Source organism: Serinus canaria, chromosome Z (genome assembly GCF_022539315.1).
Source record: "Serinus canaria isolate serCan28SL12 chromosome Z, serCan2020, whole genome shotgun sequence".
Classification (NCBI taxonomy): Eukaryota; Metazoa; Chordata; class Aves; order Passeriformes; family Fringillidae; genus Serinus; species Serinus canaria.
In genome coordinates, this window is record NC_066343.1 from 3,470,215 (window position 1) to 3,489,773 (window position 19,559).

Sequence of the window (19,559 nt, forward strand, 5' to 3'; positions counted from 1 at the left end):
ATTTTTTACAAATTAAATAGTCTGGAATACTTGAGACTCTATGGAGTCTTAAGCAGCAGAGAAGCTCTTAACAATAAAAGAATATTACCTTCCTCCCAGTATGAGAAGCTCATTTTTTGTCAGCACCTGTTTGGTTGCATTTTTACTCAGAAGGGATCCTAGTACTTGAACATTCACTTTTGTTGGTGAAATAACATGTACAGTAGTACAGGTATCTCCTAACAGTTTCCAGAGGCAAGACACATCAGGACGGTGCGTTACTGCCCTACAATTATAAAGAAAATGCATGTAACATCCACTCAGATACTTCAACATCCTTTTCTGAAAAAAGTGACACTCGGAAGAGTCGCACAACCTCAAACGCAATTAATCAGTGAGGTGTTTGATTTAATCAGGTTTCCTCCTATTCAAGCTACAAGTCTAAAAGATCAAAATTTAAAAAGAAAGGACAATAAAAACCAACCAAACAAGAACATCCTAACATGTCAGCTGACTACATGCACTCTTGCATTTGTCATATTACAAGACATTACTCATCTGCAGAAACTTGATGTATGAAATGCAAAACAAAAAGACTGAGAGAAGGAAGGAATTATTTTCCTCTTATCCATTATTTTTTGTAGGAATACACTCCTCCCAGATCCATATATCAGCAGGACTACACAAGAGAACTGTGTCATTTCACACTTTTTTTAGAATCAAATTACTCTCTATCTTTGAAAAGAAAAAACATAAAACTGTGTTATTGCCATTCATTTAAGCAGCCTATGTTTAGAATCTGTTACTCAAACCATTTTTAATAAATACATTCCTACTTCTAGATTAGAAGTTCTAGAAGTTTGATTCAGTCTAACTGAAAATTTTCAAATACTTATTTCTAAATAAATTTTAAAATTTAACTCTTATTTTTCTGCCTGTCAACCCACAAGCCCAGCAGAAATTAAGTGAATATTTAGTACCAACCTTGTAAAATATTCAAGTGCCTGCTCTATGTAATCCACAGCCTTCCTATCCAAATAGTTATCAAGGGCTGATCTTGCCAGCATGAGATAACACTCACCAAGTCCTGAAAGTATAAGAAAATATTCTCTGTGAAAATAATTGCTTTTATGATATGCTTTAAAGTACAGCAGGGAAGAAGCCTGGAAGCCCGGTCAACATTTCTGCCTTGTGCAAAAGTCTATACCCTGCATACACTGTAACGAAATCAAAATACCCACAATGCTTCCCAATGGAGACTTTGCTTTTAATCTATCTTGTGAAGTGTGAACTGTAGAATCATTTGGCTATCATTTGGCTATTAAAATTAACCTAATTCATTATTTAAAAAATAGCATTAAAACTTTGGGTTTATCTTCAAATATTAAGAAAGTATTTCTCCCATCTGAGAAATCTGCATTGTTACATCTTTGACAAATACACCAATTTGCAGTTTACATGTGTGAAAAATAAATCCTGAGAAACAAAACGAATAAAGAATGTCAGGGTGGGCAAAAGGGAAAGTCTTCAGTGAAGAAAACCCAAATCCTATTTATATAAGAATTTACTTCACGTATTGAGTCTGGCTGAGATGGAGTTAACTTGCCCTCTAGTGCCCTCATAGTGCTGTGCTATGTATTGGCAGCTGGAAAGGTGCTGATAAGACACCAGTGTTTTGGCTGCTGATGAACAGTGTTTGGAACAGCATCAAGGCGGTCTTTACAAAATTCCCTCCTTCAGCATTAGGCTGGGGGTAGTTAGCCTGAGAGGAGACACAGTCAGGACAGCTGACCTAAACTGACCAGAGGGATATTCCATACCACATCACATCTGTTCAGCCATAAAAGTTGAGATAAACATGGAAGAGATTGCAAGGGGAAAAGATTGCAATTGTTATCACATTTGTTTTCTGAAGCAATGGCTAGGCAGACTGAAGTCCTACTTCATGAGAAGCAGCTGGACATCGCCTGTTCATAGGAAGTAGAAAATAAATTTTGTTTTCATTTGCTTCTTCATGTGGCCTTTGCATTTGCTTTATTAAACCATATTTATCTCAAACCACGAGTTTCTCAAATCTTATTTTGTCTTCTGTTCACATCCTGCTGAGAAGGGAAGTGACTGAGCTGCTTGGTGGGCAGCTGATGCCCAGACAAGGTCAATTCACCACAACCGGAAATAATTCCCACTATGAAAAAGGAACTGCATCATAGGTAAAAATTTCTAACATTTTGGAAATAGAAACTGCTTGGTTTACACATTTGCTGGCACTAGCAGTGATTCTGTCTGGCAGTAAGTCACTGGATACGAGTGTACTACTCGTATCTCAGATTATTTTGACAGTTCTGAAGCTCCCCTCATTCTATTGTAATCCTGCACCCATACCAAAATAGAGTTTTGCAGAAGTCTTTATCTTATCCCCCTCAGAAGATCATGAGCTTATCAGATGCCAAGATACTCTGCAATCAAAAAACAAAACTGATTTTATTCCCCAAAATTGCATGAAAGATATGCTAGAACAGAGGCAGAGTAAGTATTTAGTAGCACAAAATAAAAACACATTGAAAAGATGCAGTGAAGTAACATCAGTACAGTTATTCACTGAACTACCAGAGACCATGCTTCCAACAGCTCAACTCAGAAACTGTTCAAATGGATGAGAACAGCTGAAAATGATCAAGGATGGGACAGTCAAAGAACTTCAGACAGTTTTAAGAAGGTCCACAAAATTTACAATATTGGACCAAACATCAGAAGAAGTCTCTAAGAAAGTGAAGGCTGTTTGGAGACTTAAAATGATTTACAGCTAACAAACCAGAGATTACAACCTGAGCCTTTATGAAAGAAGACTCGGGAGATGTAAGAAAACAGTAAGTATAAAGGCAACTATGGGGAGGAACCTTGATACTGTGTACTTAAGTACTCAAAGCGTTCTAATACTAGTAACAGGGTCAACTGTTACCTATAGACACCGAAAAAACCGTATGTATGTGCACAGGTCTGTACAGCACCTTTGCAAACTGCTGCTGCAGTCAGCTCTTCCCTTCTGGCCTAACTAGTAAAACTGTCTAAATACAATACACTCCAACTCCATTATGGAGCTTTTGCCATGTTACTTTAGTCTTGTAAAACATTAGTGGAGTTATGCAGGAGGAGGGAGATAAATCAACCACACTGTAACTTTTTCAGATTAAAAACCCACTGTTGCAATAATAATTCAACATTTCTGAATTAACTCTTCCAAGAATCAGTTTAGATTCATCCAGAAACCAGAAGGCCTTACATACAATGAAAAAATAATTACAAATTCAAATTAGCATCAAGCAGCAAACAGCACCTGCTTCAGATCAGTATACAGGGTGAGAATGATTGAAGACAAAGTGGCAGGGGCAACGCAAACAGAGCAATTATTCATTTTTTTATCAAAATTTTACACTCTCCCTGCATTATATAACTTAAGAATCACAGTTCCATTATGAAGAGGAAGTTCCAATTGCTCCACTTCTCTCTACTCCTACCTATATCCTGAAGGTCTCTACCGCCATCACCCATAAAGCTTGTGAGATCTCTTGGGATTAAGTGCTATTTCTGACTACTTGAAAAAGCTCAGAGGGGTCTGAATCACTAGACTTACACAAGAAGTGAGGGATGCATAGTCAGGAGCAGAAGAAAATCAGCACACCTCTTTGAAATGGCTGTCTGATTTCACTGCTTTTTGAGCCAGTCTTTTACGGCTTAGGTAAAACTGCAGCTCTGTTAGCTGGCTTCATCTATGTATCTTCAATTCTCCTACTCCTTTGGCCTGGTAGTCACATAGGATTAAACACCTTTCATATTTACTTGAAAGAGAAATAATCACTCACATTCATCATGATTTGAGAGCTTTTCAGGTATTTGTAATACTACAAATTAACTTTCCTGCGAGGGACCTCATGGCCCTACATACCCAAAATACAACTCTATCCTTCCATACAAGAAAGCTTCAATACACCAAAAATTCCTCCAAAAGACTGAAACACTACAGTGTGTAAAGGGAGGAGAAGTGAACACTTTCAAATTCAGACATATTACCTTTCAGTGCAGGTACATAGTTTTCTGTCTTCTTTAAGATTTGTTGGTAGGTAGCTATAGCATTTTCATATTTGCCTAGAATCTGCTCAAGTGCTGCAGCTCTGTAAACGCTGTACACGAGCTCTGGGTTCAGCTCACTTGCTTTCCTGAAGGATTTCAGAGCTGTTGAGTAGCTACCTCTGTTGAAATAAGCCTCCCCTAGAGACTCCCAGCAGTTGGAATCCTTTGGATCAGCCCTGAGAGCTGCCTGCAAACTGAAGATATTAAGACATACATTTACTTAAATGAAATATGATACAATTTAACATAAATTATTTCCTTTCATTGTATATGCTCAGGACTCTAATTTTGCATTATATACTCTTCAGGACACAAATTCACAATTACATAGAACTTTTAGACAAATCATAGTAGGTTGTTCATCTTCAGAGGGCATTACAGAAGTTCATGAATTGTATCTCACCCTGGCTATTCACTGCTATAGCAGCTTGTCTTTGCCTGTCACCAGGCTTGTTAGTACAAAACACTGATTTGTTAACATGACTACATTTGGTGGATTCTAGAACTGAAGAGAATTGAAGAGAGACTTGCTCAGACTCACTTCCCTTTGTTAAGTACAAGCTATAATCACCTACCTTATTTTGAAAACTTGCTATGAGCAGAGACTATTTTATTGGGATTTGTAGAAAAGGATTTAAACCAGTTGTCTTACTCAACCACTGCTTGTGATGGCTGACCAGTTCTCAAGTAGTAAAGACCACGATGAAGCCAGGCCCATTTTGCTGTACCAGGTCTTGCTTTTTCAGTTACCTCATTCAGGATTGACAGAGCAGTGTCCTAATAAAGCAATAAATGCCAAGTTAGCAAACAAAAAACGTTTAAAAATATTGTTATAATTTTCTATGCTTTTCTCAAAGTAGCAAGGTGAAGGATGGAAAAAAGAAGTTACACAAGCTAAATAAAGAAAAACTCCAACTTTCTCCTTATGTCTCCTACTGAAAAAAAATCCTTCATCTATATCACACATGATAACTCTAATGTAATGCTTGGTTCTCCCACCCTTCTCCCAAGATAAATTTAATTTGGAATTGGAACATAAAATTGAAGCAAGCCCAACTATAAAAGCTGGTAAGCAATGACAGAGCATTTGTTTTCTGATCTTAAATACAGAGGAAACCTGAAGTGATTTCTCAAACAGGAGGATTATAGAAGAACAACAAATCAGCAGCAATCTGACATTCTGAATGTACAATACCATGTCTCCAAGTTCCACACTTAAATTGACAGCCGCTGTTCCAGATTCTTCATCTGTCTCATCCAGTTCAAAAGCCTTTTTATAGCAACCACGAGCTCTGCTTTTGTCTCCAGCAATGTCTCTGTAGTAGTTACCTAGATAAGAAAAGGCACTTCCCAAGTAGCTGTCCAATTTTGCAGCCTATAAGGAAATACCAACACACCATCAGACAGCATTCTAAAGGATTATACTCATAGACAGGTTCAGTGATAACTACTTGTTCAGCCTCTGCTTATCATATTTTTAAGCCCCTTCTGTGATATATTTGAGCTGTCAAACTTCATTTTAAAATTGCACAGATTACCTGAGCTTTATTAAATATCTGAAAAATCTGCTACAAATCTCATGACACAAAACATTTTGTACTCAAAGTACTAAAATAGTTGTGGTAGGAGAAAGTAAATCTTTATTTCATGTTCTACTCTGTTTCAATCATTACGTTCATACTATTGTCATTTAACACCAGAATTAACTCCAGCCATGTCTAAAGTTTCAGTTCCTTCTTAGATGCATTTGGCAGATTTGCTTATAGTTAAGAAACCGACAGCCTCCAAGCAGCAGGAAACAGCTTTGTCAATAATAATAAAGATGAAATAAAATGGTTTAGAACCAAAACAACTATTCAACTAATTTGCCACTATACTCAGCTGTTAATTAAGTGGAAAAAGCAGGTAATGATTTGAGTTCTTGATACTTATCAAGAAGTTACATGGTGAGTTCACAGTGCCTAGAGTTTTATTTTGTATACTTCCAAGTTACTAATATAGATGTCAAACTAAAGCTTTTGGATTCATTTATTATCTGTGTTCAGAGAAAAAGCCACAATTACTAAAACCCCAAAAATCAGGAAAAGCATATAAATTATGGGGCTTTACCAACTTACATCCTTGGCAGACAGTGAAACCCTAACACCATTCTCAACTTTTTTCCTTCATGTTTTTTCAATCTGAATTCTGCCCTCCCCCTTTCAAAAGGTCTTCAAAGACATATACTGCATATCTAGAGGCCTCCAACCCCCAAGGAGAGAAGGTAGAGGGAATCACCACTAAGTTTTGCCAATTCAAAAGCCTAAAGAATTAGTTGAAAAGAGGAAAACAAAAGCAGGGAGATTCATGGTAACTGCACAGCTCCCTGCAATGCCTTTTTGCACAGCTGAACCTAGTTTGCAGGCTCTGGAGGATCATACATTGTACAAAGAAGAATATTTAAATCTCTCATTCCAGTCAGTGTATTTTCCATATTTGGTTTCTGATGCAGGAAAACACTAATTCTACATCAACAGTTAAAGCAGTCTTTACCTTCAAGAACTGAGTGAGTGCTTTTCCTTTGTCTTTTTTTGTTTCATCACACATGAACCAGTATGTGAGCCCCAGGTACTGATGATACTCTGCAATTCCAGCCTTTCTTTCAATAGCATTTAGAAAACTAAACAAAATGAACACAGGTCAGACAAATTCCCAAAAGCTGCAAAACACTAAATTTTTCTATTTTACTACAGTAACACCTCCCTGTTAGAGGAAAGAAAACAAAAGTCTACCTTTTTTCTGCCTGCTCATAATTCTTTTGGGAATAATGGATGAAACCCTGAAGAGCATGGGCCTCAGCCAGTTCAGGGTGGGACAAGAGAAGCTCTTGTGAAACCTGCAAAAGGATGTCATTTTTTCCTAGTTACTTCCTCTATGAAACCAAGAATTGGACTTAGCTCAGAAGAATGACAAAAAGCACCAACCTTTGAAGCCTGATCCATTAAACCTTTGTTTAGATAAGCCTGACCCCTGAGAGCTGAAATCATGGGATCACTGCTTCCATCTACAATCTAGAACTCCAAGTAATAAACACAATTAATTTATTATCTCCCCACATTAAGTCAAAGTTGTCAAAAGCGAACAGACTGCATGAAGAAAAAGACAAGAAAGCATTTAGAGGTTTTTGCTATTACCCCTGAGAAGATTTAGAATAATTCTGAAGAAGAGCAAGTAGAAGACTGTAAGGACAAAGGTGCAGAAATATGAAGAACAACAAAGAATGAAACTCTGTGACAAAAACAAGGGGAAGCAACTTCTGCCAAAGCTTAAGCATTCAGTCTTAAAGTAACATGTTTTTCTTCATGACTAATGACAAGTGAGTGATGGACATGGGAGATTATAACATGAATTCAAATTAAGATGGGTAACAGCATAGAACTAGCAGGAAACCAGCAACAGTGAGCAAGACCAGACAAAGTCATAAGTGACAGCTTCCAAAATAAGAATTGCAAATGAAAAAGAGCTGCAGCAAAGCCTGAAAAAGCAGGGACAGAAGACATGTTTGAATTACACGACAGCTGGTAGGAATGGTCTAAACCACAAAGTTGAAAGGAGGCCAGGGTAGAAATACTTAGCTTAAGTACAGAAAGATAAGAGCACTTTTTAATATTAAAAAAACCCCAAAACATTTTAGTCAATAAAAATACCTGCTCAAGTGCTTTAATGGCTTCTTCTGCAGCATCAGCATCAGCTACTTTAATCAAAGTCTCTGCTTTCAACTGAAAGGCAAGGTTCTTCCACCGAAGATTAGGACCCTCAGGAGTTCCAAGAGCCTCAAGAGCTGTTGACAAGAAGAACATTTCATCAAGTTAAATGAGAAAATAAAAAGTACACAGAGCAGCATTCTTCCAAATATTTTTAAAACCTTGTTAACTACATTTTTTCTGTCTAATAGAACACCATTTAGACTGTTCTCTCCCATAAATAAGAAATTGTCCCATCAAATTTCTATTCATTCAAGTTTAACAATTAATTCTAGGAGGTCATCTCAGATGCATGGATACTGATTGCTTTCTAGCTGCTGGCCTTAAAAATTAAGTGCTATAATTTTTCTCATTAGTGTTCTAAAGAAAAAATGACCTTTCAACAGACAAGTTGTTCTGCATTTCAGTGTTCAAACAAAAGAATACTACTGAAAACAGGGTTTTACCTTGATGACTGTACAAGAGTTACTTTGTACCCGTTAAAGCAGTTTTGATTACTTTTTGAATACATAATATCATGTCACCTCAGAGATGAAAGGCATCTCTGTTGAACATCACCATTCTCCAAAGGCAAGAACTTCCTGCACAACTCAATTAATTGTCTTTATTTATTTTCATGTACGATGAGCTATTGTCTCATTTGATACAGCTACTAAGACAGGGCAAGTAAAAAGCAGTGTTTCCCCAAAACTGTCTCCAACTTACTACATGTTTAGGACTCAAGACATTTCTGTATCAACAGCATCTTTTAGCAAGGAAATTAACTTCTTGCATTAAAAAACAAAAATTGTTTTGTTTGCTCTGAGCTTGACATTTTAGTTGCATTTGGCGCTAGCCAGACTTATATATGAGAACAAAACACTCAATCTTTATTTATATTCCATATCATTCATATCTCCCCAGAGTTCAAAATTATCTCTTCTCCAGGCTGAAAAAGGGCCTGAGAGGTTATTTACTTGTTCTCATATGCTGCATTTTTTAATCCATATGATCAACCTCACTCTAGTCTATTAACTTCTACTCTTATTTTCTTTTTGATATGGTTACCAAAACTACACACAAATTTTATTATACTGCTGAAGTTCTTAAAGCCACTGTGTGTTGATGGTACGTTTGGAAGGGAATGGTACGTTTCACTAACCATTCCCTTCCAAATTGCTAATATTTGACTTGCCTGTAAAGCTTAGCAGGGGAAAGAAACAGTCCTATTTTTTCATACTAATGAGGACCTTCTGCACTTTTCTTCAATTAGAGTGTAGGGTAGCTTTGTGAGAACACTTCTTCCCACAATTCTATCATTCTGCATTTAAAATAATGAGTAAAATTCTATAGTCTTAACACTCAGTTATGCGCTCTGGTAATCACTTCAAAATTTTGCAGTCTACTTAGCATAGCAGCAAGCTACAACTCTATTACTCAGCATTCATAAACAGCACAGGTAAATGTCAGGGAAAATGTCAGGGACACCGCCTTCCAGCCTGGAAACAAACATAATTACTACATTGTGCCCTACCTTTAAACTTAAAAGAAAAAACCCCAACACTCAAAATTACAACTTTACTTCTTAACCCAAGGCTACTCAGTTTCCTTAACAGTCACATAAGGGATCTTATGAATTACCACCTGGAAACCTCCTTTATTTATGAGTTCATAAGCTCCTTGAAGGAATTCTAAATTGCCAGCTTTAAAAAGCCATGCTGTCTACCCCAAAACATTTTTCTATATAAATTCTTTAACGCTTGAACATTTCAGTTTACACTATTTCAAACACTAAAAATACCAGACCTGTCAGTGTTTTCCCTGAACTTTCCTTTTAAAAATTCAGAGCCATGCCACCTACTTCCAAGTATTTGGGTGCCAAGACAGTTTCACCAAGCAATTATGGAAACCCCTTAAAACTTCAGCATTTTCATCTTAGTCAATTCCTAAGCTGGTATCTCATAGTTCCTTAATGCCATGTTTCCTTTTCTTGTTTTACACATGCTGCTATTAACACTGTAATCATGGACAAGTTGTTAAATCAATCTGGTGAAAAGAAGGGTCACAGTATAAAGTTACCCTGAGATCTTCCATGCTAAACACAGATGGGAAAAAAATTTCCTCATTTTCATTCTTTTTCTAATAAATTTCTTTTTTACCTATTTTGTTCAGTTTTCATTTTTCTTCCACCCAAGTTTATAGATCTTTTGAATTCACCTCACCAGCAAGAACTTTTGTTTTATTTCCCATGATTGTTTGGCCAGGTCTGTTTGGCCACTTTTGCTTTTTCCAGTCTTTCTTTCACTGCATTTCTCCCTGCCGCAAAAGAAGTCCACTTCAGCTGCCCCTTCATTTCTAACCACCAGAGAGTGGCCCTGTTCAGTTGAAATATGCATCACTAGACAGCAATAATTGCCCTCACTGCCAGCTAGCACAGATGAAGTTTTACACTTGGTGAGTTTCTTCAGACGCAGCTGTATTAAACATCCTTTCTGCATTTTACAGTAACTTGATTAAAAATTTGTTATCCACATTGAAACGTGATTATCTACCAGGCTAAATATTTGTGACACCTTCCCTGTGGATTCAGGCAATATGTCACTTGCCAACACTGTCAACCACCAGCAGAAGCAGCACAGCAGGACACATTAACCTTCTAAATATTAACCATCAGATAGCTTTCTGGATCCACTTAGCCAAGTATTTTCTCTGTTCCTGAGACTAAGCACCATAAGGTCCTTTTCAGCTCTCATAAACCATAAAAGAGAGGTAGCACAAGCTTGATTCTGCAAAAAGCAAGGGATTGTGACTACTGCTCAGACCTACCATACAAAGGCCACATTGGCTTGACTACGTAAAGCAGTGCAACACTGCAACTGTTCTTTAAACTAGGAAGCAGCTACCTTGATTGCAGGACAGGACAGCGTTCCTGTGTTCGTGGATTTTCATCTGGGCCTCTGCTAGATAATACCATGCTGCTGGACACTGGTTAGTCTTCTGCAAACCTAGTAAGAGTTTAAAAAAGACACTTTAAAAAATTGCTTAGAGTTACAAATACACTGTAGCTAGTAGATACATTATTTAAATATAATGCCATCAAAAACATATTATCAGTTGGATAGTTAGACTTGCCATAATTTTTTCTGAGTCTTATTTTAGACTGTTTTGGACACAGAAGCCTCCATACAACAAGGCAAAAATCAGAAAGCATGTAAGGCTTAATTTTGCACAACACATTACATATACTGAAACTTTCTGATGAATCTGCCTTAATTAAAGACTCACAAATGAAACTGTATTTCTGCCTTCTGATGTATAACTACTAAGTCATGCCTGGAGGCCTCAATGCCTAAGATGCAAAGACATGGCTTGTTGGAAGAGATTATTTTCAAACTCTCTACATTTACGCATTACACCAAGAGCCTTCTCTTTGCATTCTCTCTGGTGTAAGCAAAGTCTATGTGTAAAAGTAAAAACAGAAAAACAATTTAATATTAATTAAAATAAAATACTATCTTTTGTCAAAACATACAATGGCCATTTAAGCTAGAAGAATTTGTTTGCCAAGGAATATCCTTTCCTCTTCATGCACTCTTAGGCACATTAAATTTTTATTTCATATTTTAGGCAGGATGTTGTTTCGCTGTAGAATATTCCAAAATTCCATTTCAGAAACAATCTTACTCTAAATCTAGAAGAATGGATGCAGGATACCACAGCACAGTCTGACTGACTCATGAATGCTTACATCCCAATTATTTGGGATGTGGCAGCTAACAGCTTCCACTGTTAGCTGCCACAGCAGCAAAGTGAGGGTGGGCAGTCTCATTTTCCCACTGGTATACTTATGAGTATTTTGTAAAGAGCTTTTCCATTTCAATACAAGTTGAGTTATTTTACAGATGAGTAAGCCAAGTCTTCAGTAAAAATGGTTACTGTAGAACAACAACAAAAAAGAAAAAAGCTCTTACAATATTTCTCTCTAAATAGTGTGTGAATCTTTATCTACCCTAAATGAAGTAACTTCAGAGAAAAGTCATCTTTGTTCGGGCAGAGAAATGCAGTGACTCTATACTAGAGAGGTTGCATTACATTTTACTTCACAAACTTCACATTCCTCCATTTACTATTGCTCCACTTAGTGTTTCACATAGTTATTTCCCCAATAATAGCAAGATTAAAAATAGTTTACATTAAAACACTACAGAGCTTACTATAACACAAATGAAGGTTTCAGAGATGTTAGACTTAAAGCCATATTTAAAACATTTCGACACAATCACACGAAGCATTCAGCATTCTTTTAAAATCTAGTTGGTCTTAGAATTTGCAAACTACTATGCAAGTATAAGATTCCCAAAATTTTCAACATAAGTTACAGTCTACTCACATTTCATATTACACATTTACCTTCAGTAAGACTCTTAACAGCCTCCCTGTATTTATTTTCTTTGAGGCATTTTATACCAAAACCAATGATGCTTGTACCACTGCTTGCATCCATCTCCAAAAGTCTAGAGAAACAGTGCAGGGCCTTTTCCGACAGAGTACCTGGTTTCAGAAAAAGACATGCTTTGTAGGGTTTTAAATTAAAAAGTAACTGCAACAGCTTACCTTATCTATGCAAATGATCATTATCCTTTTGAGTTCAAAGTGATTTTCCAGACTCACCATCCTCTATCCCATAAAAAAACCAAAACCCAAGAAGTAATCTAAAAACTCAACATACAAAACAAACTGACAGTCTGAAACCTGAATAAACACTTTTCTAAATTACTCCAAGTATAGTTCCTTTATTAATAAATATTAATTAATATAATAATATTAAATATTGTTAAATAATAATAGGCTTTTCACATAAGTTCATCTGAAAGCCCACATGCCAAAATCTGTCACAAATAAGTCAAAATAATTTCCTTCTAGGAGAGACATTGTGTACCTACCATTTTGCTGTGATAAGCTTGTTGAAACTACCTTACTGTGAAACCATATAATTTAATGTTTTAGCTTAATTTTAAGTGATGCCACTAACTTTTGATGCTTGCGTTTAGCTGTGATTGTAGACTTGTCAATATTTACAGGAACTTGTGACTTCTTGCAACAACCTTCAAAAGATTATTTTCCTTACGAAATTATTGATTTGTGAGGCATAGCAGTTGCTTTCATCTGCAATTGCTAAAGGTGACTTTACAATGCATCTAAATTAACAAGCCTATGAGAAGTTTAGGACATGAAGGATTAAACACATGACTCAGACTTAAACAGCCTTTCTAAAACATAAGCAGCATCCTTCCCCCTCCAAGAAACTAGTAGGACCGTGAGATGTTGCCAGAATGTTAGTATACAAGAACAGCACTTTTCCTTTTAAAATTAGTTTCTGCCCGTTTCTCCAAAATGTAAAGCATTTTAAAACACTTTACAAATTAAGAGTCTGGGCATCATTTGTCTTCATACTTCCAAAACACAGTGAAAAATTTTCCTTTGCTGTATTTTGCTATCATATTCCATTTCTTCAAAACAGAAAAGTCCTTTTTCTACCTAAGCTGAAAGTAATTTCTAGAGGGGTTTTTTTTTTCTGACTTGGTCTCCTTGCTTTAAAAAGAAACAAAATCAACTTCTGATGGCTTAAATAGCAAAATGAAAAGCTAAAAATCTTATAATTACCTTAAAAAATTATGAGAAGGTGTCCAACAGTATTGCAATGTTGTTCAGTAAATGACTCAAAATATTAATGCATAGTTTCAGATCCCTGCACTTCTGAACACACCAGGTTTTGTCTTTTTCCCCTCAAAGAGTCTCCTTCTCTACTCAGAATACATATCTAAACAGATGTTATTCCCTATTCATAAGGCACACTTTCTAACAGAGTTTCATAAATGTTTATCTGTTGTTTTTTTTTTCTTTTCTTTTTTTTTGGTTTTTTTTTGTTTTTTTTGTTTTTTTTGTGTTTTTTTTGGTGAGGGAAGATAGAATCTGTGTCAAGAATAACCTCAGCGTAGTTCATCGTGAACCTCAGAGCACTGGCTAACACCCTTTCACTTTTTCTTAAAAGGTCAAGAAGCTAATCTACATTTATCCAGAGAGGCTGCTTTCAAGTAAGGCATTTTTCTTAGAGACTTCAAAGAGTCGGACTTACAGCAGGCTTTTGTCATTTACAGTCACTACTCAGTTACAGGGCAAGGAAATGACAAGTCATAGGACCAAACACTTTATTCCCAGAAACAACAGAGAAGTAAAGAATGTACTTGTACACTCTTTGTGAAAGGTAAAAACTTGTAAACAGATAGTCACAAAATCAACTATTTAAAAAATGAAAGCCCCAGAAATGCCTAAATCCATCCTACTCACCTGACTGAACAAAGTGCAAGCAAAGTACTTCCAAAGGGTAAGTCATAGTAGGGTACAAAGCCATCATATCATCACAGGCCTTTTCCAACCTAGCGACTTCATGAGGAAACTTGAAAGGAAAAAGAGTGAACAGTTATTTATGTGAGTTACAGATGTGAAATAACACATCTATTTTCTTACTAGAAAGATGCTTTAACATAACCTTACTTTTGACAAGCCCTGTATGAAGTCTTTGTAAAGATTTTGGTGGTCTTCACCAGGAACAGTGTCAGCAGAGTGCAGGGCATGTTCAAATGCAGTCAAAAGCTGAAAAAACAAAAAATCCGGAGTGGAAAAAAAATGATTCTAGGGAAATGTTATCTTCACAGAATAGAATATTTCAGTTGGAAGGAACATACACCAATCATCTAGTCCACATGCCTCAGCACTTCAGATCTGACCAAAAGCTAAAACACGTTATTAAGGGCATTGACCAAATGCCTCTTGAATGCTGACAGGGACATCAACTGACTTTCTAGGAAGGCTGCTTCAATGTTTGACCACCCTTTTGGTAAAGAAATTATGCCACATGTCAAGTGCTGTGAACCTATCCCACACATTCCATCACTAGATGCCAGAAAGAATAGCTCAGCACCTCCCTCTCCACTTCCTCTGCGTAGGAAGCTGCAGACAGCAGAGGGTACCCCTCAGTCTCCGCCAAACGAGCAAAACCCGAAGTTATCTGCTCCTTAGAGGACATGCTTTCCAGCCCTTCCATATTAAAGTGGACAGTTACACGTTGTTACCTAGATCCTACTTATAAAGTGCTATGAAGAGAGAAAGACATGAAGCAATTTTCTTATCATGAAGCAGCACCCAGCATCTAAATTGTCTAGTACAAGATGAAGCAATAATATGATGGCACAAAACATAAGGCGGTACAAAGAAGGTAAAATTTTTAAGAACACAGATTGTTCTTCAAACCTAATCCTAATTCAAAGAAGGAAATTAGGTTACTAACCTGTAAGGTTAGCTGTCAGCCTCTCTCTTCACTCTGGTCTAGAAATCTAGAAGTCTAGTCTAGTCTTTTTTTCTTTGGGGAACACAGGCACCAGAGTTAAGGCTTACAAACAAGCATGCTAAACATAAAGTTGTACACAGCTTGTCACTAGGGAAATACTAAAGTGTGTTGCCTTCAGGTCCACAGCCATCCAGATTCAGGTGCTTTGCTCAAAACTGCAGTAAGCTGTACATTTGCATGTGAAAACTATTCCTGAGATTTATGCTATTTTAAAAATATTTTGAAGTAATTTTTTCTTTCCAAAAAAGAAAGCAGTGCTGCCTTGCAGCACTCCTCTTTTCTACACTAGCTTGAAGTCAAAGCCTTTGTCTTCTCAAAATAGAGATCCAGATTCAATTTTCTGCCATCTGAAATGACTTCATATTTGTATTTTCTTCTTTCTGAAACACTGCTATCAAGTGGTCTGGAGATGATAAATTTCCACCTTTCATGTTGAAGGAGGTTCATCTTCCAAGAACAGATAAATCAGACAAAACAAAATTAACTTTGTCCACAGAGAACACAGGATGAGTATAACTCATGATCATTCTGTTTCAGCTTTGACACTTTCCTAAGAAGTTAAAGCTTAATATCTAGAGGAGAAAAGAAATTTTGAACCAAAACATTTCTATCTAGGAAAAAGAATAAGTACGAAGAAATGGAAAAACCTCACAAATCCATCTCTTCCTACTTGGATGAAAGCAGGGGGAGGCTTGTTGTTTTGAAGAACATCTGTATTGGTTTTGTGTGGCAAAGCTTTGCTAGTGGGACGCTAAGTGGGGTGGGTTCTATGAGAAGCTGCTAGAAACCTTCCCAAGCCCACCAGAGCTGATGCAGCCGGCTTCAAGATAGAGGTTAAGAGCATCAGCAATGCTGGGAGTGCTTCTGGGATAACAGATTCAAGAAGGGGACGAAACCAGTGCAACAGCAATTACAGGCAGAGAGAGGAGTGAGAATACGTGAGAGTAAGAAAAGGACCCGTGCTGGAGCAGTCTGCTAGTGAAGGACTACACCCTGTAGAACAAGCTGTGCTAGAACAATTTGTGAAGAACTTGGGCAACTCATTACACCTAAGGCTCATCTCAGGCTGCTGCACAGTAGCTGTTTCTGTCAGGACGTAATACTGCCCAACTTTTCCTCAGAAGTTTAGTACCTCTGAACATTGAGACAGTCAACTCAGACAAACAGGCTGCAATTACTAGTTGTGCTGGACATATATATGTACCTAGCTGAACAAGGAGTGAGAAACATTACCAACTGCCCAGTTTTATTATCCTGGTTCCTTGTACTGTCTTTCAGTAACTGGATCATCTTCTTCCAAAGCTGATGAAGCTCTGCCTTTTCTGCACCTTCCTCCTGTTTCATCCTTATTAGTTTCTGCCAAGTTTCAGCCACCTGTCAACAGGAACAAATGACCCATGCTGATTACTCTTTAAAGAGCTGAAAGTCCGATATAAGTAGTAAACTTGTCACCAAAATTCACTGAAAACTGGGTAAATAAACTCTTTAATACGAATGTAGCTTTAAGAAATCGGCATTATTTAATTTACTGGGTAGGGGTGCACGGGGGACTGCTCCATCTGGTGTGCATTCCGATCCTCTGCAAGTGTGTTGCTTATACACAGACACTACATACATATTATAATAGCTTATTACCATAAACCCCTCCCCGGGTTCAGTCTTTTCTTTAGACAGCGGCTGCATTCCTAAGCCACATGGCTGCATTCCTAAGCCAGATGACCTCCCGTTATATTCCTTTTGTCCTTGCTCAGAAAGTAGATCCTGCACATCCTGTTTCTTTGCCAAAACTGCACAGACACACCAGAACTCCTCATTCTTGGGTTACCCTTTTGGTATCAAACTCTATCACTCTAGGGTAGACAACACAGTAGCATTTACAGTAACCCAGATTTACCTGCTTTCTGATAAAATAAACAGCAAGTCCCAAAGCATTGTGTGGAACCTCTCTACCTTCCAAGGTCCAGTAAGTAAGCTAGAGATCATCAAGCATATATGAATTCTGACTCTGGTTCCTGGAGGAAACCAAGAGTAACAGTAGACCTAAATATGTAGGGCACTACAAACAGAAAGACAACAAAAGCTGCAGTCCACACTGGAATTCCAGTATGGAAAAGTCAACAGAAATGGAAAGAAAAAATAGGACCCTGAAGGCTAACTTCAGGCTCCTGTTCCATACAGAGTAAGTATGCCTTCATATGCTAAACTACCAGCATTAAATTGAGTTTAAGAAGCTGGCATACAATGAGGCTTTGGAGCTAATTGACAGCCTTCAGCCCCCCACTCTGCTCTGTAAAATTTTTCATGTTCCATTGCTGGAGGAGAGATAGGAAGATGACATGGAATACAATCATGCACCACCATGTAAGAAAACAGTCTTTTAAAAGAGCAAAGTGAACAGCATACCTCCAAAATATACATTCTGTAACAATATTATAGAGATTGCAGAAAACATTACTGCTGAACCACGCAGGCATTTAACAACTCCACCTCACGGTACTGACTAGAGTCACAATGATTCCCACAAAGCTTGTGCTGCCCTGAAGAGGTTTTTCGTGTCCTTATCATTGTGTTGGGAATGCAGTACAGAAGACATATGCAATCAGGTTCAGGTTGTGTACATATCCCACTTTACCCTCCAGAATGAAGCTTCAGTAACAGCCTAGGAAGGGATTATCCCACCAGTGAAAGGCTCATCGGACACACAGCACTGGCCAAGCCAGACAAAGGATACCTGACTCACACATAACTGCATTTGATACCACTTTTGACTTTTAGAAATACAACAGAAGGATGACATTCTGCTCTTTCAGTCTCAATACTAATAGCCTTTGCCTGTTCTGTCAGTTTAATAGACTTCTAAGTCTCACCTAGTGGAAAAGACAATATACAGTTAAAATCAGTTCCTCCTGGTTGTGGTCCACAAGGAGATCTTCACTGGTCTGTGGCCCATAAGAATAGGGATTCCTTGATGAAAAGTAGTTAGATCAAATGGAAAGTAATTGTTAGAAGCAAGAAAATGCATGGCCTACCTCTAAATATTTCTTTTCTTGATGGTATAGTTCCACAAGCTTGTTACATACATCACACCACTTCTGCTTGTCACCACTACAAAGGAAGAAAATCCCCCTGAAACAAGCTACGTTTTTCATGTAACAGTGTAATGCATTTCAAATTCTGACAAATAATTTTCAGTAAATTCAGTTCTCAAACTAATATTTAGACTATATACTAAAAAATTCCCTGTAAGTTTTACTCATTGCTGCTCTGAACAAAAGAAAAAAAAGAATTATTTTTAGGGACTTTTTGATCAGTTTTGAAAATAAGGGAACAACCAAACACTCCAGTCAGCTACAGTGACAGCTGAGCTAGATTTGTTTAGAACTGTGCCTCTACAAATTGCATGACACATATTCTGTGATCTTGAAGCGGTGAAAAATAAGCCTTCTTATTAATGCAGGCAATTACCTATCAGAGATGAATGCTTCAAGTTTAGACAGGAATAGGATAACAAAGAATTCCCTAAACTACTAGCCTCAAGTACAAGTAAGCTAAGAGAGTTTTGCTCTACCAAAAGGAACAGGAAAAAGAAAAGTTACCTAAACAGAGAAAACCTTAGCAAAAGGGCTGAACTACTGATTTGAGAAGGCTTTAAAAACCCAAAGTCTATACAGAATACCACCAGTGGCATTCACTGAATTAGAGATCTTAAGACTGAACTTATGGCATTCAATATGCTTTACCTTTCATAAAGTTCCAAGAGTTTTTGGTAAACATCTGCTAAGTCTCCTTTGACATCTGTTTGGTTGGGTTTCTCATACAAATTTGCTAATCCCTTAAGGAAAAACAACGAACAAAAAAAAGTAAAGGAAGCAAGATTTGAGGACAATGCTTAAGTTTTATGAGAATGCTACCTGTTCTGTATACAAAAAATATTCCATTGCCTTCAATGGGGTCAAGTGTTAAGGCAGTAATCACGGTGCAGAATTCTGCACAGCCTACTCAATCTACTTATATTAAGTGAAAAGCTTTCTTCACTTTATTTACTAATAACAATTTTTTGAACTTGTATCTATAACTTGATCCAATCTGCACAAAAGACAATATAAAACTTCACTAGGCCTTATGCCCACATATAGACGTATATGTAATATGCAAAATATATAATAATATATATATATACCCAAGTATTGTATCAAGAAAGCCAGAACCTAATCGCAAAAGTGAGGAAATTTCAACATACAATGAATTCGGGCCCCAACACTTATACTTTAAAATAATATTTATACTGAAAATACTAAGAACCTTATTATCCTGTAAAAACA

The 19,559-nt window shown here is 37.1% G+C and overlaps 1 protein-coding gene across 9 annotated transcripts in view; it reads right to left on the minus strand.

The window, feature by feature from the left end:
• Positions 1-19,559, minus strand: part of SKIC3 (SKI3 subunit of superkiller complex) — a 47,950-nt gene that overhangs the window by 24,888 nt on the left and 3,503 nt on the right. For all 9 annotated transcript variants that reach the window (XM_050986574.1, XM_050986575.1, XM_018920578.2 and 6 more), the window contains 16 exons: positions 18,978-19,069; positions 18,267-18,342; positions 16,471-16,611; positions 14,385-14,483; positions 14,178-14,286; positions 12,240-12,380; positions 10,733-10,834; positions 7,794-7,927; positions 7,071-7,157; positions 6,879-6,982; positions 6,640-6,766; positions 5,303-5,482; positions 4,760-4,884; positions 4,048-4,301; positions 964-1,066; positions 89-265 (listed from right to left, as the gene is read on the minus strand). In XM_050986574.1, coding sequence (XP_050842531.1) covers positions 89-265; positions 964-1,066; positions 4,048-4,301; positions 4,760-4,884; positions 5,303-5,482; positions 6,640-6,766; positions 6,879-6,982; positions 7,071-7,157; positions 7,794-7,927; positions 10,733-10,834; positions 12,240-12,380; positions 14,178-14,286; positions 14,385-14,483; positions 16,471-16,611; positions 18,267-18,342; positions 18,978-19,069 — 2,051 coding nt within the window. The remainder of the gene's footprint in view (positions 1-88; positions 266-963; positions 1,067-4,047; positions 4,302-4,759; positions 4,885-5,302; positions 5,483-6,639; positions 6,767-6,878; positions 6,983-7,070; positions 7,158-7,793; positions 7,928-10,732; positions 10,835-12,239; positions 12,381-14,177; positions 14,287-14,384; positions 14,484-16,470; positions 16,612-18,266; positions 18,343-18,977; positions 19,070-19,559) is intronic.